This window comes from Myxine glutinosa, chromosome 7, assembly GCF_964187855.1.
Source record: "Myxine glutinosa chromosome 7, kmMyxGlut1.1, whole genome shotgun sequence".
In the NCBI taxonomy this organism is placed as follows: Eukaryota; Metazoa; Chordata; class Myxini; order Myxiniformes; family Myxinidae; genus Myxine; species Myxine glutinosa.
The window spans coordinates 46,154,047-46,171,795 of record NC_136267.1 but is presented as its reverse complement, the minus strand read 5'-3'; the positions used below and the strand labels follow the sequence as shown (position 1 = coordinate 46,171,795).

The 17,749-nt window shown below is 44.9% G+C and overlaps 1 protein-coding gene across 1 annotated transcript in view; it reads right to left on the bottom strand.

Moving 5' to 3' along the window:
- Nucleotides 1-17,749, bottom strand: part of LOC137430738 (ankyrin repeat and BTB/POZ domain-containing protein 2-like) — a 99,794-nt gene that overhangs the window by 53,075 nt on the left and 28,970 nt on the right. Inside the window, exons 4-6 of the mRNA XM_068121514.2 lie at nt 17,428-17,595; nt 3,669-3,834; nt 77-166 (exon numbers count right to left, since the gene is read on the bottom strand). Of these exons, the coding sequence (XP_067977615.2) occupies nt 77-166; nt 3,669-3,834; nt 17,428-17,595 (424 nt within the window). The remainder of the gene's footprint in view (nt 1-76; nt 167-3,668; nt 3,835-17,427; nt 17,596-17,749) is intronic.

Below are 17,749 nucleotides of genomic sequence, written 5' to 3'. Positions count from 1 at the left end.
CATTTACACCTGTTTGTGATTTGTCCTTTCTACTTTTCATTTCTCATATGTTAACTTTCCTCCTTTTTGATGTTACCTGCACGTCAGGCTCGGCCCTCAAATCCAAGAGCATCTGAACCATGGCTTCATCTCCGTGGCAGCTGGCAAACATAAGTGGGGTCAGGCCCTAGGGAAAGGATAGATGTAAAGTTAAGGTGCAAGCAGGGTGATTCCAGTAATGTCTGGTTGCTTGGGTAAACTCACAAAGATATGCACCAAATCGCACACTTCCCTCAATCCAATCTCACGAGATCACAAGTACATGTTCATACAGTGACCTATTCCTTGGTATCCCCTCCAGGTCAAAGCTTCTTACTCACCTCCACTTATTTCCTCCCATCCCAACCTTGCCCTCCTCTTTTCCTACCTATGGAATTGCAGTGTCTGTCCAATTCTACTTTTCATGATGGCAACCCGTTAGCACCTCAAACTATCTCCCATATACACCTATTCAGTCTTTCATTCCCACCAATTTCCTCCTTAATATATCTGTTGATATCCTTACTCAAGCTAATATTCTCTTTGTCCTTTGTCCCTTTTGTCCTTTTGAACTCTTTGTCCCTCATCCATCTTTTCCCGACTGCACTGCAGTCAATTTTTTTTCTCTTTCCCAGCATTCCCACTCCTTTATTTTTTGGGGAATTTGTGTTTTGTTTTTTTGTTTCACAATTAAAAAATATATATTATATTTTAATTTTTACAATTACAATGTTTTTTAAATATAATTCTTGAAACAAATTATTAGAATTTTTTTTTAAAGACCAGTAACGTTGTTGCAACAGTTACCTGCTCGCACTGAGGGCCTATGTGCACGTGTGATGCGAGTTCTGCTCATCTCGCATCAGCATAATCCACAGAACATTTGTCATCGAAACAATGTCCATCAAATTCTGCATCAGTTTCACGTCACTTTAATGCATTCAAGACACACCAGAAGGCATATTCAGGATTTCCCAAGAGAGCGGGTGGGTTTAACGTGATCTAAGCTTCCTGGACCCACTCCATCAATCCCTTTTATGGATCTACCTGTGCATATCTGACTAATAGTCTTCTACCGACTCATCTCTGGCCTTGCTCCCCCAGCTCTCTCTGGGCTCTGTCCCCCAAATATTCCTACAGGTCGCACAAGATCTGCCTGCAACCCTCTTATGGTTAAACTGACAAAATCAAGACTCTCTGCTCACCTTCCCTCCTTCATTCCTCTTTTCTCCCGCCTCTGGAACAAACTGCTCACCTCACAAACTGCATCTCTGCTCACCTTCACTCCTTCATTCCCCTTTTCTCCCGCCTCTGGAACAAACTCCCTCACTCTCTTCAATCCCACTCCTCCCTCCAGGTCTTTAAAACAGCTGTTCACCACCATCTCTTATCTTCCCCCATCCAAAACCTTGATCTTTTCGACTCCGGCTAATTTCACCCCAGATTCACTTTTTTGAAATTCCAACTTCCTTCCTGGAAGTCCTTGCAGTGTCCTTGTGTTTTATACTTCTCCCACCCTCCCCCCTTCCCACGCTTCCTCACCCCAAGCCCTCCCACAGATCTCCCGATGTCCCTGCTCTCAAATGTTGTGTTTGTGTGCTTCCCCCCCTTCTCTCCCCATCTTGTCTACCGCTCCCCTTATTATATACTTTGTGTGTCTGTTTAATTTTTTGGTGTGATAAATAGCTCTTTCACGAGCCTCGATCCTGTATACCAAAAATAAATAAATAAATAAAAAAACCTTCGGAGTGCTGCTCTTTAATATACATCATTCGTCAAATTGACAACTATTTATACATGACCTTATAACAAGGTCCAATGAGTTCATCATTACGAGGCAGTGAAACCCATAAAAACATCTCCATAATTGAGTACTTTGCAATAATTTGTGACATACCTGCAACACACTCTGCTGCATCCATAAAACATGTTAGAAATAGGCTGGTGGCTGATAGAGGTCTTAACATCCTGAAAAACTCTACATGGATATCATTATATATACAGAAATAAAACTATTGATAATCATGGCAATGGAAAGGGTAATAAACATGATAGATGATTTGTAAATAGCAGCCATGAAAAAAATGCATGTTGCTGTTTTTTGTCCAGTGATGTACTTTTTTTTATCTGCGACGAGCAGCTCTATGAGAGGACCGCGTTGTTGTTGTTGTTCGGGTGCCTTTTTGAACAGCGCATGCGCATACACTCGGACGTGCGTTGGTATGAGGTAAGAACATCGTGGACTAAAATCGCGATTTGTTTGAAGAAACCAGAATAAATTTAGCAACAAAGACAACATGAAAGTTTTCATATCAATCTCGTTTCACAGAACTTGACACAAATTAGGTGTAATTATTGAATAGCGCATGCGCACACACTCGGACGTGCGTTGGTATGAGGTAAGAAGATCGCGGACAAAAATCGCGATTTGTTTGAAGAAACCAGAATAAATTTAGCAACAAAGACAACATGAATGTTTTCATATCAATCTCGTTTCACAGAACTTGACACAAATCAGGTGTAATTAACATGTATATATATATATATATATATATATATATATATACACATGAAAACAATTTGTACAGGGGCCGAGCCTCGGGGATGCTTAGTCCACCAGCAGAATCCCAGCGTATGCAGGTACACAATACAAATAGACATACAGCGGATTGAGAAATACCAAAGAAGCGACCACAGTGTGAGACTTGGAATATGGTCACACTTAACCGGTGAAATACGGTTGCATGGACATTCACCTCAGACCAAAACAGAACAGAAATAACATTCACGTCCACACATTATATGTAATCAGTTGATGAAGCACGTTGCGTCGCAAAACAAAGGACAAGACCAGAACTGAAAGACAAAAAGACGCTAGTGCATGCGTATAATTTAATGACTGGTCCAATTTGGTAGCGCATATTACAACGGATATCCTCATGATTCGACACGTCGCAGCTGGTGACCACACTGTGGTCATTTTTCTCTTGTTACTTTTTATTTTGCTCATGCAGGACGTTGCACTTTTTTATTACAGAAAATGGGCTCATCATGGAGCTGCCACACACACACATGGGCATGACACACATGGTCATACAGACGAATACACGAGACACAACACAGGAATGTTAGATTATGCAAACAGCTACCGAGCTTGAGGGAAGTGATGTCACTTCCCAGGGCACTCTGGGTACCAGCGACGGCGCAACAATGGTGCCGTCTTTCTCACCGTACTCAGTGGGGCATCTCTTAAGGCATTTCCTCCTACTCGTGGATTCCAACCTTTTGGGATTGCCTGTGCTCATATCCTATTAAATTCTGAACTTCCGGCAAGGAATTAGCACAGCCAGGGTTGGAACCCATGACTTCTCAGATTTGGAGAGGACACTCTTACCATTACACCACCGTGTCTGGTTAACACATCACCACAATACTTGCCTACCAGGAACATCATAAGGGGCTACAAGGAACATTAATGCATTTTACTTGTGTTACAAAGACACATACAATGGACAAACCAATGTAATATAATCCAGTATATGTGATTTGAATGCGGGATCATATAGCACAACAAGGAAAGTGGTCAGATGGGAACGCCAAATCCTGAAAAATGAATGTTGTCACCAGTGTTTCTCTTCCAACTCAATAACCTGCTCATTTCTGACATTGACTCCTTCTGCTCCAAGTAATGTTGCAGCTGGACCCAAAACATCCACACGGCCACAGTCCAACATGGCGAATGCGGCAGATTTCAGGAAGGACTTCGTCACGACCTCAGCACTTGGATCACAGCAAGCAACCGCCATCAGGATGGGTCTGTGCAGAAGGACAGCACAATGATCTCACCAGGATGACAAGAAAAAGAAATTAAACGGATCACTAACTTCTTCCTCAATGGAGACGACACCGAATTACAAACCGCAAACCAAAGAGTAAAACTTCAAAAATGCAGTCGATCAACTGCAAATGTATGTACGGTGAACCTCGGATGCAAGTTTAATTAAACGATCATCATCATGTGTCATCCCTTATACAGTAATCAATATGATTTGATCTCAGTCACTTCCTCCTCATTGAAACAGGAAGTACACTCATTCATGTCAATCATTATGAGACGAATCACAGGAAGATTTTAACTAGATACTCACTTCTTTATCTTTCTTTTGTTCTCTTGTTATGTGCAAATTAGATCAGCTCTATACAATTGTAGTTAATAGTAACATTATTAATTACTAGCCGAAACCCGTGGAACATCCACGGAAGGGCGGACGTGGTGTATGGATAGAGTGTACCATTATGGATGGCATAGGGGATTTGCTTGTCCGAGTAAGAGGGAGGAAGAAAGATGAGAATGAAGAGTGCGTATATGAACAACGATCGCCGACACCGGCACAAATGCATGCTCTGGATTGTCCACTTAGTGGACGGCTTACTTTCGCCTTCACCTGTCCAATCAGCGGATGGCTTGCTTCGCCTTCGCCCAGCAGACGCCAATACGATGGCGTCGTAAGATGGCGTCGTATCGGCAGTTAATCGGATGCTTTTGAGCCCCAACGTCGGCTAATTCAGATTTTTCGAGTATGGCTGTACGTGATAAACAAAGAGTGCGGTTCGTAGATCGTAAATCCATTAGTGCCGTGGGCATCGGGTCACTGGGTGCGGCGTAAAAGGGATAACAAAGTCGAGTCCTTACGCTATTATTATATAGCTATTCAAATAAATATGCAAAGAACAAAATACCGATACCCTCACATTTTTTTCACCTTCATTCGTTTTTAAATTAATTTTCTCTGCAATTGTTTGGGCGATTGACACGAAACTGTTGATATAGGAGCACCTACTCATGGGAAATTTTCTAACAAAGGTACATGATGATTGAATGGAAAACATGTTCCAAAAAGTGTGTTTTCTGTAGGCATGGGTCGGAGGGTGTTTTTGCGTATCAGTATCAGGAATAAACGACATTGATCTCGTTTCGTTTGGCCTCTGCCGAATAAATATAACTCATCTGGACATGGTTTCTCAGGATTGAAAAATAATTTCCTCATTGGTACAACACAATGTTTTCGTTATAAAAGGCTGAATTCTACTTAAGCCTTATTTACTGTTTTGTTACCTCCACAACTGAAGGTGGGTGGAGGTTTTGCCTCCTCCTCTGTCTGTCTGTTTGTCTACTTGACTGTGAACAGGATATCTCAAAAAGTGGTGTATGGATTCGGCCGAAATTTGGTAGACAGGTTGGGTGTATTACAAAGACAAATTGAATAGATTTTGGTGACGATCTGAATCCGGATCCGAATACGAGAATTTTTATTTTTATTTTAAAAGCGATTCTTCACCATTGAGAGATAGGGCCAAAAACCATAGGGCCTACCCAGCACGATATTCCAAATGTTGTGGACAGATTCAGACGAAACTAGGTGGATGAGTTTGGTAGGTGATAAGAACAAGCTGATTCGATTTTGGAGGTCCGAATCCAGATCTGGCGTATTAGTGGGATAAAAAACAAACTGTTTAAGCCAGGACGTCTGCGGTCTACCGATTGCCATTCTAGTTTCCTACTGTGACTACCACGAGCGTAGAAGAGCTTGTGCATGGAACACATGATTGTAGTTCGATCACATATAGCTAGTGAACCTTTATAGGGATTACAAAAACATTTGTACACAACAAACAAATAATCACAGCATATCGGATCCCAGAATCCGGCCTGATCTGTGAATGACGTACCAGAAATTGCAATTTTTAATTACAATAAATTATCAAATATATAATGTTTTCAGGTAGTATAAAATATGACTTTAGATGTGGAATAAACAAATTTCTAAGAAGTAATCAAAGGGAGGCGCAAAGCACCCCTCCCTTTATATAAGGGATCGTTTCTCTGAATGCAGCTTTAACATGGGGACTGAAAATACGTTTCTCGGCTTCTACTGGACGAAATCGGCTGCAAATTTCAGAAGTAAAACCTTTGTACATCGAGGTAATATGTTATGTTTCCACATTCTTGAGTTTTATTTAGAAAACCCTCGAAATTTTTTTTTGTTTTTCTCTTTCCCTCGCGGTCCCCATGTACTGTCTTTCCCTCGCGGTCCCCATGTACTGTCTTTGTCTTTCCCTCGCGGTCCCCATGTGCTGCGCGGTCCCCATGTGCTGTTTTTGTCTTTCCCTCGCGGTCCCCATGTACTGTCTTTGTCTTTCCCTCGCGGTCCCTATGTGCTGTCTTTGTCTTTCCCTCGCGGTCCCCATGTGCTGTTTTTGTCTTTCCCTCGCGGTCCCCATGTGCTGTTTTTGTCTTCCCCTCGCGGTCCCTATGTGCTGTCTTTGTCTTTCCCTCGCGGTCCCCATGTGCTGTTTTTGTCTTTCCCTCGCGGTCCCCATGTGCTGTCTTTGTCTTTCCCTCGCGGTCCCCATGTACTGTCTTTCCCTCGCGGTCCCCATGTACTGTCTTTGTCTTTCCCTCGCGGTCCCCATGTGCTGTTTTTGTCTTTCCCTCGCGGTCCCCATGTACTGTCTTTCCCTCGCGGTCCCCATGTACTGTCTTTGTCTTTCCCTCGCGGTCCCCATGTACTGTCTTTGTCTTTCCCTCGCGGTCCCCATGTGCTGTTTTTGTCTTTCCCTCGCGGTCCCCATGTACTGTCTTTGTCTTTCCCTCGCGGTCCCTATGTGCTGTCTTTGTCTTTCCCTCGCGGTCCCCATGTGCTGTCTTTGTCTTTCCCTCGTGGTCCCCATGTACTGTCTTTGTCTTTCCCTCGCGGTCCCCATGTGCTGTTTTTGTCTTTCCCTCGCGGTCCCCATGTACTGTCTTTCCCTCGCGGTCCCCATGTACTGTCTTTCCCTCGCGGTCCCCATGTACTGTCTTTGTCTTTCCCTCGCGGTCCCCATGTGCTGTTTTTGTCTTTCCCTCGCGGTCCCCATGTACTGTCTTTCCCTCGCGGTCCCCATGTACTGTCTTTGTCTTTCCCTCGCGGTCCCCATGTACTGTCTTTGTCTTTCCCTCGCGGTCCCTATGTGCTGTCTTTGTCTTTCCCTCGCGGTCCCCATGTGCTGTTTTTGTCTTTCCCTCGCGGTCCCCATGTACTGTCTTTCCCTCGCGGTCCCCATGTGCTGTCTTTGTCTTTCCCTCGCGGTCCCCATGTGCTGTTTTTGTCTTTCCCTCGCGGTCCCCATGTACTGTCTTTCCCTCGCGGTCCCTATGTGCTGTCTTTGTCTTTCCCTCGCGGTCCCCATGTGCTGTTTTTGTCTTTCCCTCGCGGTCCCCATGTACTGTCTTTCCCTCGCGGTCCCTATGTGTTGTCTTTGTCTTTCCCTCGCGGTCCCCATGTGCTGTCTTTGTCTTTCCCTCGCGGTCCCCATGTACTGTCTTTGTCTTTCCCTCGCGGTCCCCATGTGCTGTTTTTGTCTTTCCCTCGCGGTCCCCATGTACTGTCTTTGTCTTTCCCTCGCGGTCCCTATGTGCTGTCTTTGTCTTTCCCTCGCGGTCCCCATGTGCTTTTTTTGTCTTTCCCTCGTGGTCCCCATGTACTGTCTTTGTCTTTCCCTCGCGGTCCCCATGTGCTGTTTTTGTCTTTCCCTCGCGGTCCCCATGTGCTGTCTTTCCCTCGCGGTCCCCATGTACTGTCTTTCCCTCGCGGTCCCCATGTACTGTCTTTGTCTTTCCCTCGCGGTCCCCATGTGCTGTTTTTGTCTTTCCCTCGCGGTCCCCATGTACTGTCTTTCCCTCGCGGTCCCCATGTACTGTCTTTCCCTCGCGGTCCCCATGTGCTGTTTTTGTCTTTCCCTCGCAGTCCCCATGTACTGTCTTTGTCTTTCCCTCGCGGTCCCTATGTGCTGTCTTTGTCTTTCCCTCGCGGTCCCCATGTGCTGTTTTTGTCTTTCCCTCGCGGTCCCCATGTACTGTCTTTCCCTCGCGGTCCCCATGTACTGTCTTTGTCTTTCCCTCGCGGTTGTCAGCTCTTTCACGAGCCTCGATTCAGTATAGAAAAAAAAAAAAAAAAAATCACGTTGGTGTCCGTCCGTCCATCCACCCAAAATGTGTTGTCCCTCGTCTCAAGGACTATACATTGAAACTAGCTGAAACTTGGAATATACTTCGGCCAATACGTCTAGTTAATGGTTTTCAAAACAAATTCCACCTAGGTGCGATAGTTTTTGCTTTGAAATTAAATATACCAGCGTGACTCGGCACGTTCCGCACACCTCACCACACGTCATTTCAGAGGGGTAAGCATCTTTGACCATTTCGGTGTATTTTGGGTCTTCATGGTGTTTTGGGTCTTCAGAGCCATTTGAGTCTTCAGGGTCTTTTGGATCCTATGGGCCTTTAAAGGGTATTTTGGGCCTTTGAGGTGTTTTGGGTCTTCAGGGTCTTTTGGGTCATTGGTGTCTTCAGAGGCTTTTGGGTCTTAAGGGTATTCGGTGTCTTTTGGATCTTCGGGGTCTTCAGGGGCTTTTGGGTCTTAAGGGTCGTTTAAATGTGTTGCACTTGCAGGTTGCTTTGCTTTCACCCTTCTGTCCAGTTCATCCCAAACCAGCTCGATGGGGTTTAAGTCTGGAGACTGTGCTGGCTATTCCATGATTTGAAGCCTCCCGTCTTGTTCTTTTCCTCGAAGGTAGTTTTGACATAGCCTGGAGGTGTGTTTATGGTCATTATATCTATCTTAGTCATTATATCTATCTATCATGGTCATTATATCTAGCTGTCTTTATTTTTAAAAACTCTCTTCCTCACTTGCCCTGCACTGCCCTCTCTCCACCTCAACCCCAGGAATACCTTTGGCTACGGCTTCCCCTTCGCTCCCACCTTTTGTTCATATGTGTGTTGTACCGTCCACCAAACAGTGATGACTCCATCTACATCTCGCTGTCTGATAATATGGACCAACTTCTATCGACCCATCCCAACTCTCTCTTCCTCATATGTGGTGATTTCAATTGTCACCATGCCAGTTGGCTGGGTGTGGGTTTCTCTCTCACCAGCCATGGCTCTTCAGCAAAGGACTTCTGCGACTCACTGGGACTGACACAACCTGTCAATTTCTCGACCAGGATCTCAGTCAACGGAGCATCTTCTCTTCCGGACTTGGTTATGACTAACTTCCCTGAAAATGTCTGCTGCTCTTCTTCTGCTCCAATCGGCTCATCTGATTATGTGCTTGTTAAAGTGGACATCTCTCTGACAATTCTCAGAGAGACTCCTCAGCGTCGACGAGTCTGGCATTTCACTCAGGCCAACTGGCACGGTCTTCAAGCAGCCATCAATCGTCTGGACTGGTCTCCCATTACATCTCTCCTGCCTCTGACATTAACTCATCCTGGGAAATCTTCCAAAGTAAATTGCTCTCTCTCATGCACAGATTTATCCCATCTCGTCCTCAGCTGTCATACCCTTCCTCCCGTCCATGGTACACGGAATCTTGTGGTGAGGCTGTTGCCCAGAAACAACTTGCTTTCGTCTCCTGGAAAGCAAATCCAAAGGAAGGAAATCTCATTTCCTTTCACAAAGCCCGAAACAAGTGTGTGTCCACCCTCAGGAGAGCCAGGAAACAATATCTCTCCGTTCTCAAGACCGAACTCACTTATCTGTCTACCTCTTCCAAATCCTGGTGGCGTCTGGTCAAATCTGTTTCTGGTGTTTGTTCCCCCTCCATCCCCTCCCTCACCTCAAATGGCTACACGGCTGACTCCGCACGTGAAAAAGGTGAATGCTTCAACTCTGTGTTTGCGTCTAAATGTTGTGTCCAAAACCCATCCCTCTCTGTACCCACCGTACCCAGTCGTACCCAGCTGCTCCTGGACTCTGTGTCCTTTCCTCCTGACAAGGTGGAAAAGTTTCTGTCAACCCTCGACTCTGATTCTGCAACTGGACCTGACGGCATCAGCCCACGGGTCCTAAAATCCTGTTCTTCCGCTCTTTCACTCCCTCTCTCTGTTCTCTTCACACTCTCTTTTGCTCAAGGTCATCTGCCATCTGCTTGGAAATCAGCCAACATCACCGCTTTGCACCAAAAATGTGCAAAAACAGATCCTAGCAACTACAGACCAATCAGCCTTCTCCCAATTATCAGCAAAGTCATGGAATCCATCATTGCTTCGGATATGAAATCTTTCCTCTTCTCCAATGGCTTGATCTCTGATCATCAATTTGGTTTCAGACCTGGTCACTCTACTCTGGACATGCTGCTTCTGCTTTCTCAACAATGGATGGAGGTCCTCAATGCCAAACAGGAAATTAGAGCCGTCTCCCTTGACATATCAAGTGCCTTCGATACTGTCTGGCACCCCGCTCTGCTCACCAAACTCTCCTCCTTTGGTATCCATGGAAATATCCACGCATGGCTGGCGGACTTCCGCTCTAGTCGTAGTCAACGTGTAGTCCTGGATGGGTTTCTCTCATCTCCTCTTCCTGTTCCTGTTCAGGCTGGAGTTCCCTAAGGCAGTGTTCTGGGCCCAGTGCTTTTTCTGGTCTTCATCAATGATCTCTCTGACTCTCTTGAAAATCCTCTCTATCTCTATGCTGATGACTCTACTCTCTGTCGCTCAATTCCTCATCCCTCAGATCGGCAGTCTGCAGCCTCCTCACTCTCTGCAGACCTGGACAAAATCACAGACTGGGCAAACAAGTGGAACATGTCTTTCAATCCTGACAAATCTCACACTCTTACGATGTCTCTCCGAAAAGACCGAATGGACAACTCTCCCATCCACTTTCTGAATAATCCTCTCCAAGAAGTTCTGTCACTCAAGCTTTTGGGTCTCACTATCTGCCATGATCTTTCCTGGGAAAACTACATTTCAAATCTGGCCTCCAAAGCCAGTCGCCGACTGGGCAGCCTCCGTCGTGCGAAGTCCTTCCTTGGCACACCTGAGCTCCTCACCACATACAAGGCTTTCATCCGCAGCTCAATGGAATACTGCTCTCCCCTCTGGGCTGGTGCTCCTGCCTCACACCTAGCTCGTCTTCACGCTGTTGAAACCAAAGCGTTCAGAATCATTGGAATCTCTCGCGATGAAGCTAACTCCAAGGGCCTTTCACTCACTCACTGCAGGCAGGTTGGTGGTCTTTCCGTGTTCTACCGACTCATCTCTGGCCTTGCTCCCCCAGCTCTCTCTGGGCTCTGTCCCCCAAATATTCCTACAGGTCGCACAAGATCTGCCTGCAACCCTCTTATGGTTAAACTGCCAAAATCAAGACTCTCTGCTCACCTTCACTCCTTCATTCCTCTTTTCTCCCACCTCTGGAACAAACTCCATCACTCTCTTCAATCCCACTCCACCCTCCAGGTCTTTAAAACAGCTGTTCACCACCATCTCTTATCTTCCCCCATCCAAAACCTTGCTCTTTTCTACCCCCGCTAATTTCACCCAAAATCCACTTTTTTGAAATACAAACATCTGTCCTGGAAGTCCTTGGTGTCCTTGTGTTTTATACTTCTCCCACCCCTTCCCACGCCTCCTCCCCCCAAGCCCTCTCCCTCCCACACATCAGCCTGCTCTCAAATGTTGTTTGTGTGCTTCCCCTTCTCTCCCCATCTTGTCTTCCGCTCCCTCTTTTTATATATTTTGTTTGTCTGTTTGATTTGTTTGTGAAATAAATGTTAGCGCTTTCACGAGCCTCGATTCTGTATACAAAAAAAAAAAAAAAAATCTTGCTGTGGGATTAACCCCTGACCAACAAGGCATATACAAGAGGGTATTGCATGGTCCTGCAAAATGCCTAGGTAGCCCTTTTGGTTCAGGGTGCCAGTCACTCTGTGCAAGTCGTCGACTCTGGATCCAGCAAAAGAGCCCCAGACCATCACGCTTCCTCCTCCATGTTTGACAGTTGGTGTCACACACTGAGGAACCATCCTTTCACCTACTCGGTGGCATACAAAAACCCTGTGTGATGAACCAAAGATTTCAAATTTTGATTCATCGGTCCATAAGACCTTCCAGTCTTCAGTCGTCCACTGGCGGTGCTTCATGGCCCAGGCAGGCCTCTTTTTCTTATTTTGCCATCTTAGCAATGGCTTTCTTACTGCCACTCGACCTGTCAAACCTGCAGCTCGAAGTCTTCTCTTCACATTTGAAACTGAGACTTGCTTACTTCGACCAGTGTTAAGCTGTGCTTGAAGCTGTTGTCCTGTGAGCCACCAATCACACAAGCTGTTGTCTCTCAGAAACTTGTCTTCTGATTCTGTTGTGGGTTTGGGTCTGCCAGACCTCTTCCTGTCAGAGTTTCCTCCAGTTTCCAAGTGCCTTTTGAAGGGGTAGGAAACTGTACTCACTGACACCTTGGCTTTCTTTGCAATTTCTCGAAAGGAAAGACCTACACTTTTAAGGGTTATAATGGTCTGTCTGTCTTCCTTTATTAATTGCCTTTTTCTCACCATTATGATAGCAATATACTACTTCCTGCAGTGCAATACAACAACAACAACAACAACAACAGGCATTTTAAAGGCCATTTTCCCTGCAAGAGCGGGGGTTAGCCCTGCGGTCCCCATGACAATCTTCTCCATTTTGCCCTATTTTCTGCATCTCCCCTTGTTAACCCCCTTGCCTGCATTTCTTCTTCGACAATCTTTAGCCAAGTCTTTCTCGGTCTTCCCCGTCCTCTACTTCCTTCCACATTCATTTCCATCACTCTTCTCAACCAGTCACTTTCATCCTTCCTCAACACATGACCAAACCATCTCAAACTGTTTCTCTTCACAGCATCCATCACAGGCTCTATTCCCATCATCTTTTGCAATTCATCATTTGTCTTCCTCTCTCTCAACGATACTCCACACATCCACCGAACCATTCGCATTTCCACCCTTTCCAGCCTTCGTTGCTGCTCTACGTTCATTACCCATGTCTCGCTCCCATAAATCATAACACTTCTCACACATGCAGCATACACCTTTCCCTTCAGCTTCAACGACACTCGCCTCCTCGTCAGCACGCCAATCAGTTCCCGAAGCTTCTTCCATTCACATCTCACTCCAGCAACCGTTGCCGAGTCTGATCCACCTTCTCCATTCAGCATGTCTCCTAGGTAACAAAATGTTTTCACACCTTCCAGCTTCACGCCGTCTCCAAGATCCAACTCAACATTTCCTCCATCTGCAGCTCACTCTGTACACACCTTACACTTGAATGTAGCTGCCACACTGGTTAATGACCCTCTCAAACCACTACATTTTTGATGAACCCACTCAGCGCACATTGTACATTGAATTGAGTTCACTCCGACACCCTTCCTGCACAAAGCACATGGCCACTTCCCAGTTCTTTCCACCTCACCACATGCTTTACCACTTGCATCACCTTTTTTTTCCGATATTCACCTTCAGACCTTTCGTCTCCATACATTCCTTCCACTTGTTCATCTTCTCCTTCAGTCCATCCATACTTTCTGCAATCAACACCATATCATCTGCATACAACAACCCCCATGGTAAACCCTCTTTTACGTTCTGAGCCAGCACCTCCATCACAGCTACAAATAGTAGTGGACTTAGTACCGACCCCTGATGCACTCCCACCTTCACCTCAAACTCACCACTGTTCCCGTCCTTCGTCCTTACAGCTGTGCACGCTCTTTTGTACATTGCCATCACTACTCTGATCAACCATTCCTCCACTCCTAACTTCCTCAATGCCCATGTCACTACTTCACGTGGAACCCTATCGAATGCTTTCTCCAGATCAACAAACCCAAGAAATAACTTCTTCCTCTTCTCCATGTACTTCTCCTGCAACTGCCTCACAATAAAAAGCGCATCTGTCGTTCCTCTTCCTGGCATAAATCCAAACTGCATTTCGTCAATCTTCACTTTCTTCCTTATCCTCCTCTCCAACACCCTTTCCAATACCTTCATTCCATGCTCCAATAACTTTATGGGTCGATACGAGCCACAGTCCAGAGGGTCACCTTTCCCCTTGTACAGAGGGACGAGGGTACTCAGTTCCCAATCCACTGGAATGCGGCCTTCTTTCACCACCAGATTGCAGATCTCTGTCATTCTCTTCACACCCCAATTTCCCGCTGGCTTCAACATATCTCCCACAACACCCGTCGACCCTCCCGCTTTTCTACTCTTCATTGTTTAATCGCTTCCTCAACTTCCTTCTTGGTTATCTTCTCTGCCGGTCCTAAAACTGGGTTACTCTCTATGTTGCCATCCCATTCATTCTCTGCATTCAACAGTATTTCCATATATCTCTTCCATCTTCCTTTAATTCCATCTGGGTCCACAACGATTTGTCCCACTTCATCCTTCAAGCAACTCACCCCCATCACATCACACCTCTCTTTCACTATCTGCTTTGCAATCCTGAATACCGCTCCCTGACCCTCTTCCAAATCCAAGCGTTCTCCGAACATTTTCCTACATGCCTCCTGCGCCTTTGCTACCTCTTTGTTTGCAGCCTTCTTGGCTGCCTTATAACTTTCATGCTCTTCCTTTTCTGCCCCCGTACCCTTCGCCTTCTGCCACTCCTTGAACTTCTTCCTCTTCTCGTCAATCTTCTTTCCATCTTCATCATCCCACCACCATGTTTCCGAATGCCTCGGTGGTCCTTTTGTCCATCCACATATCTCACCAACGGCTCCCAACAGACTATCTTTCATTGACATCCAACCACTTTCAAGCTCAACCACATCATCCTCTACCATACTCAGCCTCTCTTTTAATGCCTCCCTCACTGTCACCTCTTTCAACCTCCACACCTTCATTCTCGGTTGGTACTTCACCCGCCGAGCTCTCTTCGCACCTTTCAACCTTATGTCACAGACAACCAAGTGGTGCTGTGAAACAGCCTCCTCCCCCGGGATCACCTTTGTGTCCCGGAGGTGCCCCCTATCTCGCCTATGCACCAGCAGGTAGTCAACGGTTTTTGTCGACCCACCTGACGTGTATGTAACAAGCTTATTATCCTCTTTCTGGAACTGAGTATTACAAATCAACAAATCAGCTCCATCAGCAAACTCCAAAATCCTTTCACCTTCTCCATTTCTCACACCATATCCGTAACCCCCATGAACTCCAGCAAAACAGTCCATACTCCTTCCCACATGTCCATTTAGGTCTCCTCCTACCACAACAACTTCCTTATCTTTCACGCTTTCCATCAGCTTCTCTATTGCACACCAGAACTTGTCCTTCTCTTCATCGCTCCGACCAACCTGCGGAGCATATCCCGAGATGACATTCACCAAGAGCTTTCCAATCATCATTTTCACCATCATCAACCTATCACTCACTCTCGTCACACTCACCACACTGTCGACAAACTCCTCAGAAAACAGGACACCAACACCATTCACGCCTTCTGGGCACCCTTGCCACACAAACTTGTATTTCTGTCCCTGCCTACCCTTCACCATTCTCACACCACTTCCCTTCCATCTTGTCTCCTGCACACAACATATGTCCACTCTTCTTCTGACCAATACTTCCACCACTTCTCCTGATCTCCCTGTCATTGTCCCTACATTCCATGTCCCAAACCTCAGAAACCGATCTCCACGTCGGGCATCAGACTTTTCGTCGTCATAAATGGAGTGATTTCCACCCTTGCTTCGATCGGGTTCCCCACCTTGAGTTTTGACGAGAGGGAGTGGGGTCCCCCAAGGGGTACTTCGGGCTGTACCCTGCCCATATCTAGTTGTAATTGTCATGGTTCTCTTTTTTGAGGCAATGTTTTTATGGCCGGATGCCCTTCCTGACGCCAACCCTTTTAGTCACGTCTTACGACACGCAGGGATACGGTGTACCTATTCTAAACCGGGGTACACACCGGGGACTTCCTGCAGTGCAATGTTGTCCAAATAATGCTTCAGAGGGTGTAATAACAGTCTGTTCCAATACTGTTTTTATGCAGACAGGGGGTTTGTCATCAAGTAATCAGCAGAGGTTGGGACATCTGTAGGAATTCTTTGCATCAACTTTCAAGGCTTAATTTACTTACATTGCTGCAGAACAGCTGTAAGTTGTTTACCCATTACTTTTTCCCTGAAGAAGGCCTTTTTTACAATATAACTGTGCAATTTACATTATTTCCCGTTTTTGCTAACCTAAAAAATTTTTTAAACCTCGAGCAGTTTACTGCTTACCTTTGTAATATTTCAGGTTATTCACTGGACTTGAATTGCTTAAATGTCAATAAAAACTGGAAAAATTGAGGTGTTCTAAAACTTTTGACCGGTCGTGTACATAAATAAATATATAAAAATATATGCATGCTTTATAACACTTCAAAATGTAATTACCCAAATCTAATGTTATGGCTTAATGGATAAAGCATCAGTACTCCTAAGCTGGTGAGTGGAGGTTCAAGTCCCATCTGGGTTGAATAATTTTTTCTTCTTACTTTTTGAAGTATTTTATATTGTCTTGAATAATCAAAGGGAGGCACAAAGCGCCCCTCCCGTTATATGGGACGGTTTCTCTGTATGCAACTTTAACATGGGGACTGAAAATTTCGTTTGTGAGCTTCTACTGGTATATTATTTTCGAAACTGTTAATCACAAGACTAACCAATCCAGAAACCTCACCAATCACAAGTGTCACGCCCTACATCTGGCAAATAAAATACATTTACTTCTTCATGCAGGTGTATGAATAAAATTGGCACCCCTTTATATTAACTTTTCTAGAGCATTACTTGGTTCCTCCTAAGAACACAAGGGTAGTACAGCATGCACACGAGATTTTTTTTAATGTCCCTTCTCTTCTATTGTTCGACATTTTCTATAAGCTATGGAATGTCCCTTCTTTTCTCTACTTTCTAACATGGCACTACCCTCATATAAAGGGGCCTTTTCTATGCCCCTGGCATTTTACCCAAGTGACTCATTATGTTATCCGTGTGTAAAAACACCTAACATGCCTGCCTCCAAGTATATTGTCAGCATCTTAACTGAAATATAATTTGTTGTTTATGGTGTATTTCGTCACATACATGTGTAAAGCAAAAAAAAAAAGAAAAGAAAATGATAAAATCTATTAATCCTCAATATTAGAAATTTCACTTTTGTTTTGCTTAAAATTGGCAACCAGTTTGGATTTTTAAAGCCTCTTTAAATTTAGAGTTTGGGTTTCAAACCAAATATGATCTCAATCAAGAATCTCAAGAATGTATATTGTCAGCATCTTAACTGAAATATAATTTGTTGTTTATGGTGTATTTCATCACATACATGTGTGAAGCAAAAAAAAAGAAAAGAAAATGATAAAATCTATTAATCCTCAATATTAGAAATTTCACTTTTGTTTTGCTTAAAATTGGCAACCAGTTTGGGTTTTTTAAGCCTCTTTAAATTTAGAGTTTGGGTTTCAAACCAAATATGATTTTAATCAAGAATCTCATTTTTACATCACTTTCAATTCATCACTGAAGTTCCAATGTCTATTTTCCAGTTGCCTTTGAAATACCCATTTCTCTCATACTCCAATCGAGCTGGAGGACAGGAGTGCCCAGGCAGGAGGAGCCGTGACGCTTGAGCTACATCTCCTGCTTCGACACTGGCAGCCCGACGACAGGTTGCGTGGCAAACAGCGATCCACACCCAGCGCCATAGAGGTGGCCGCAGAGCTAAGGGACTTTAGAAGAAAACAGAAAGTGGAATGAAACAAACAAACCTCACCATTTTTGGCAGACATTAAAGTCGAAAAAATTTTTTGCAGATAAAAACTTGAATGAGAAAGAAAATTTACAACGGTATTCATCAAAAGAAACACAAAGGTATCATGATTA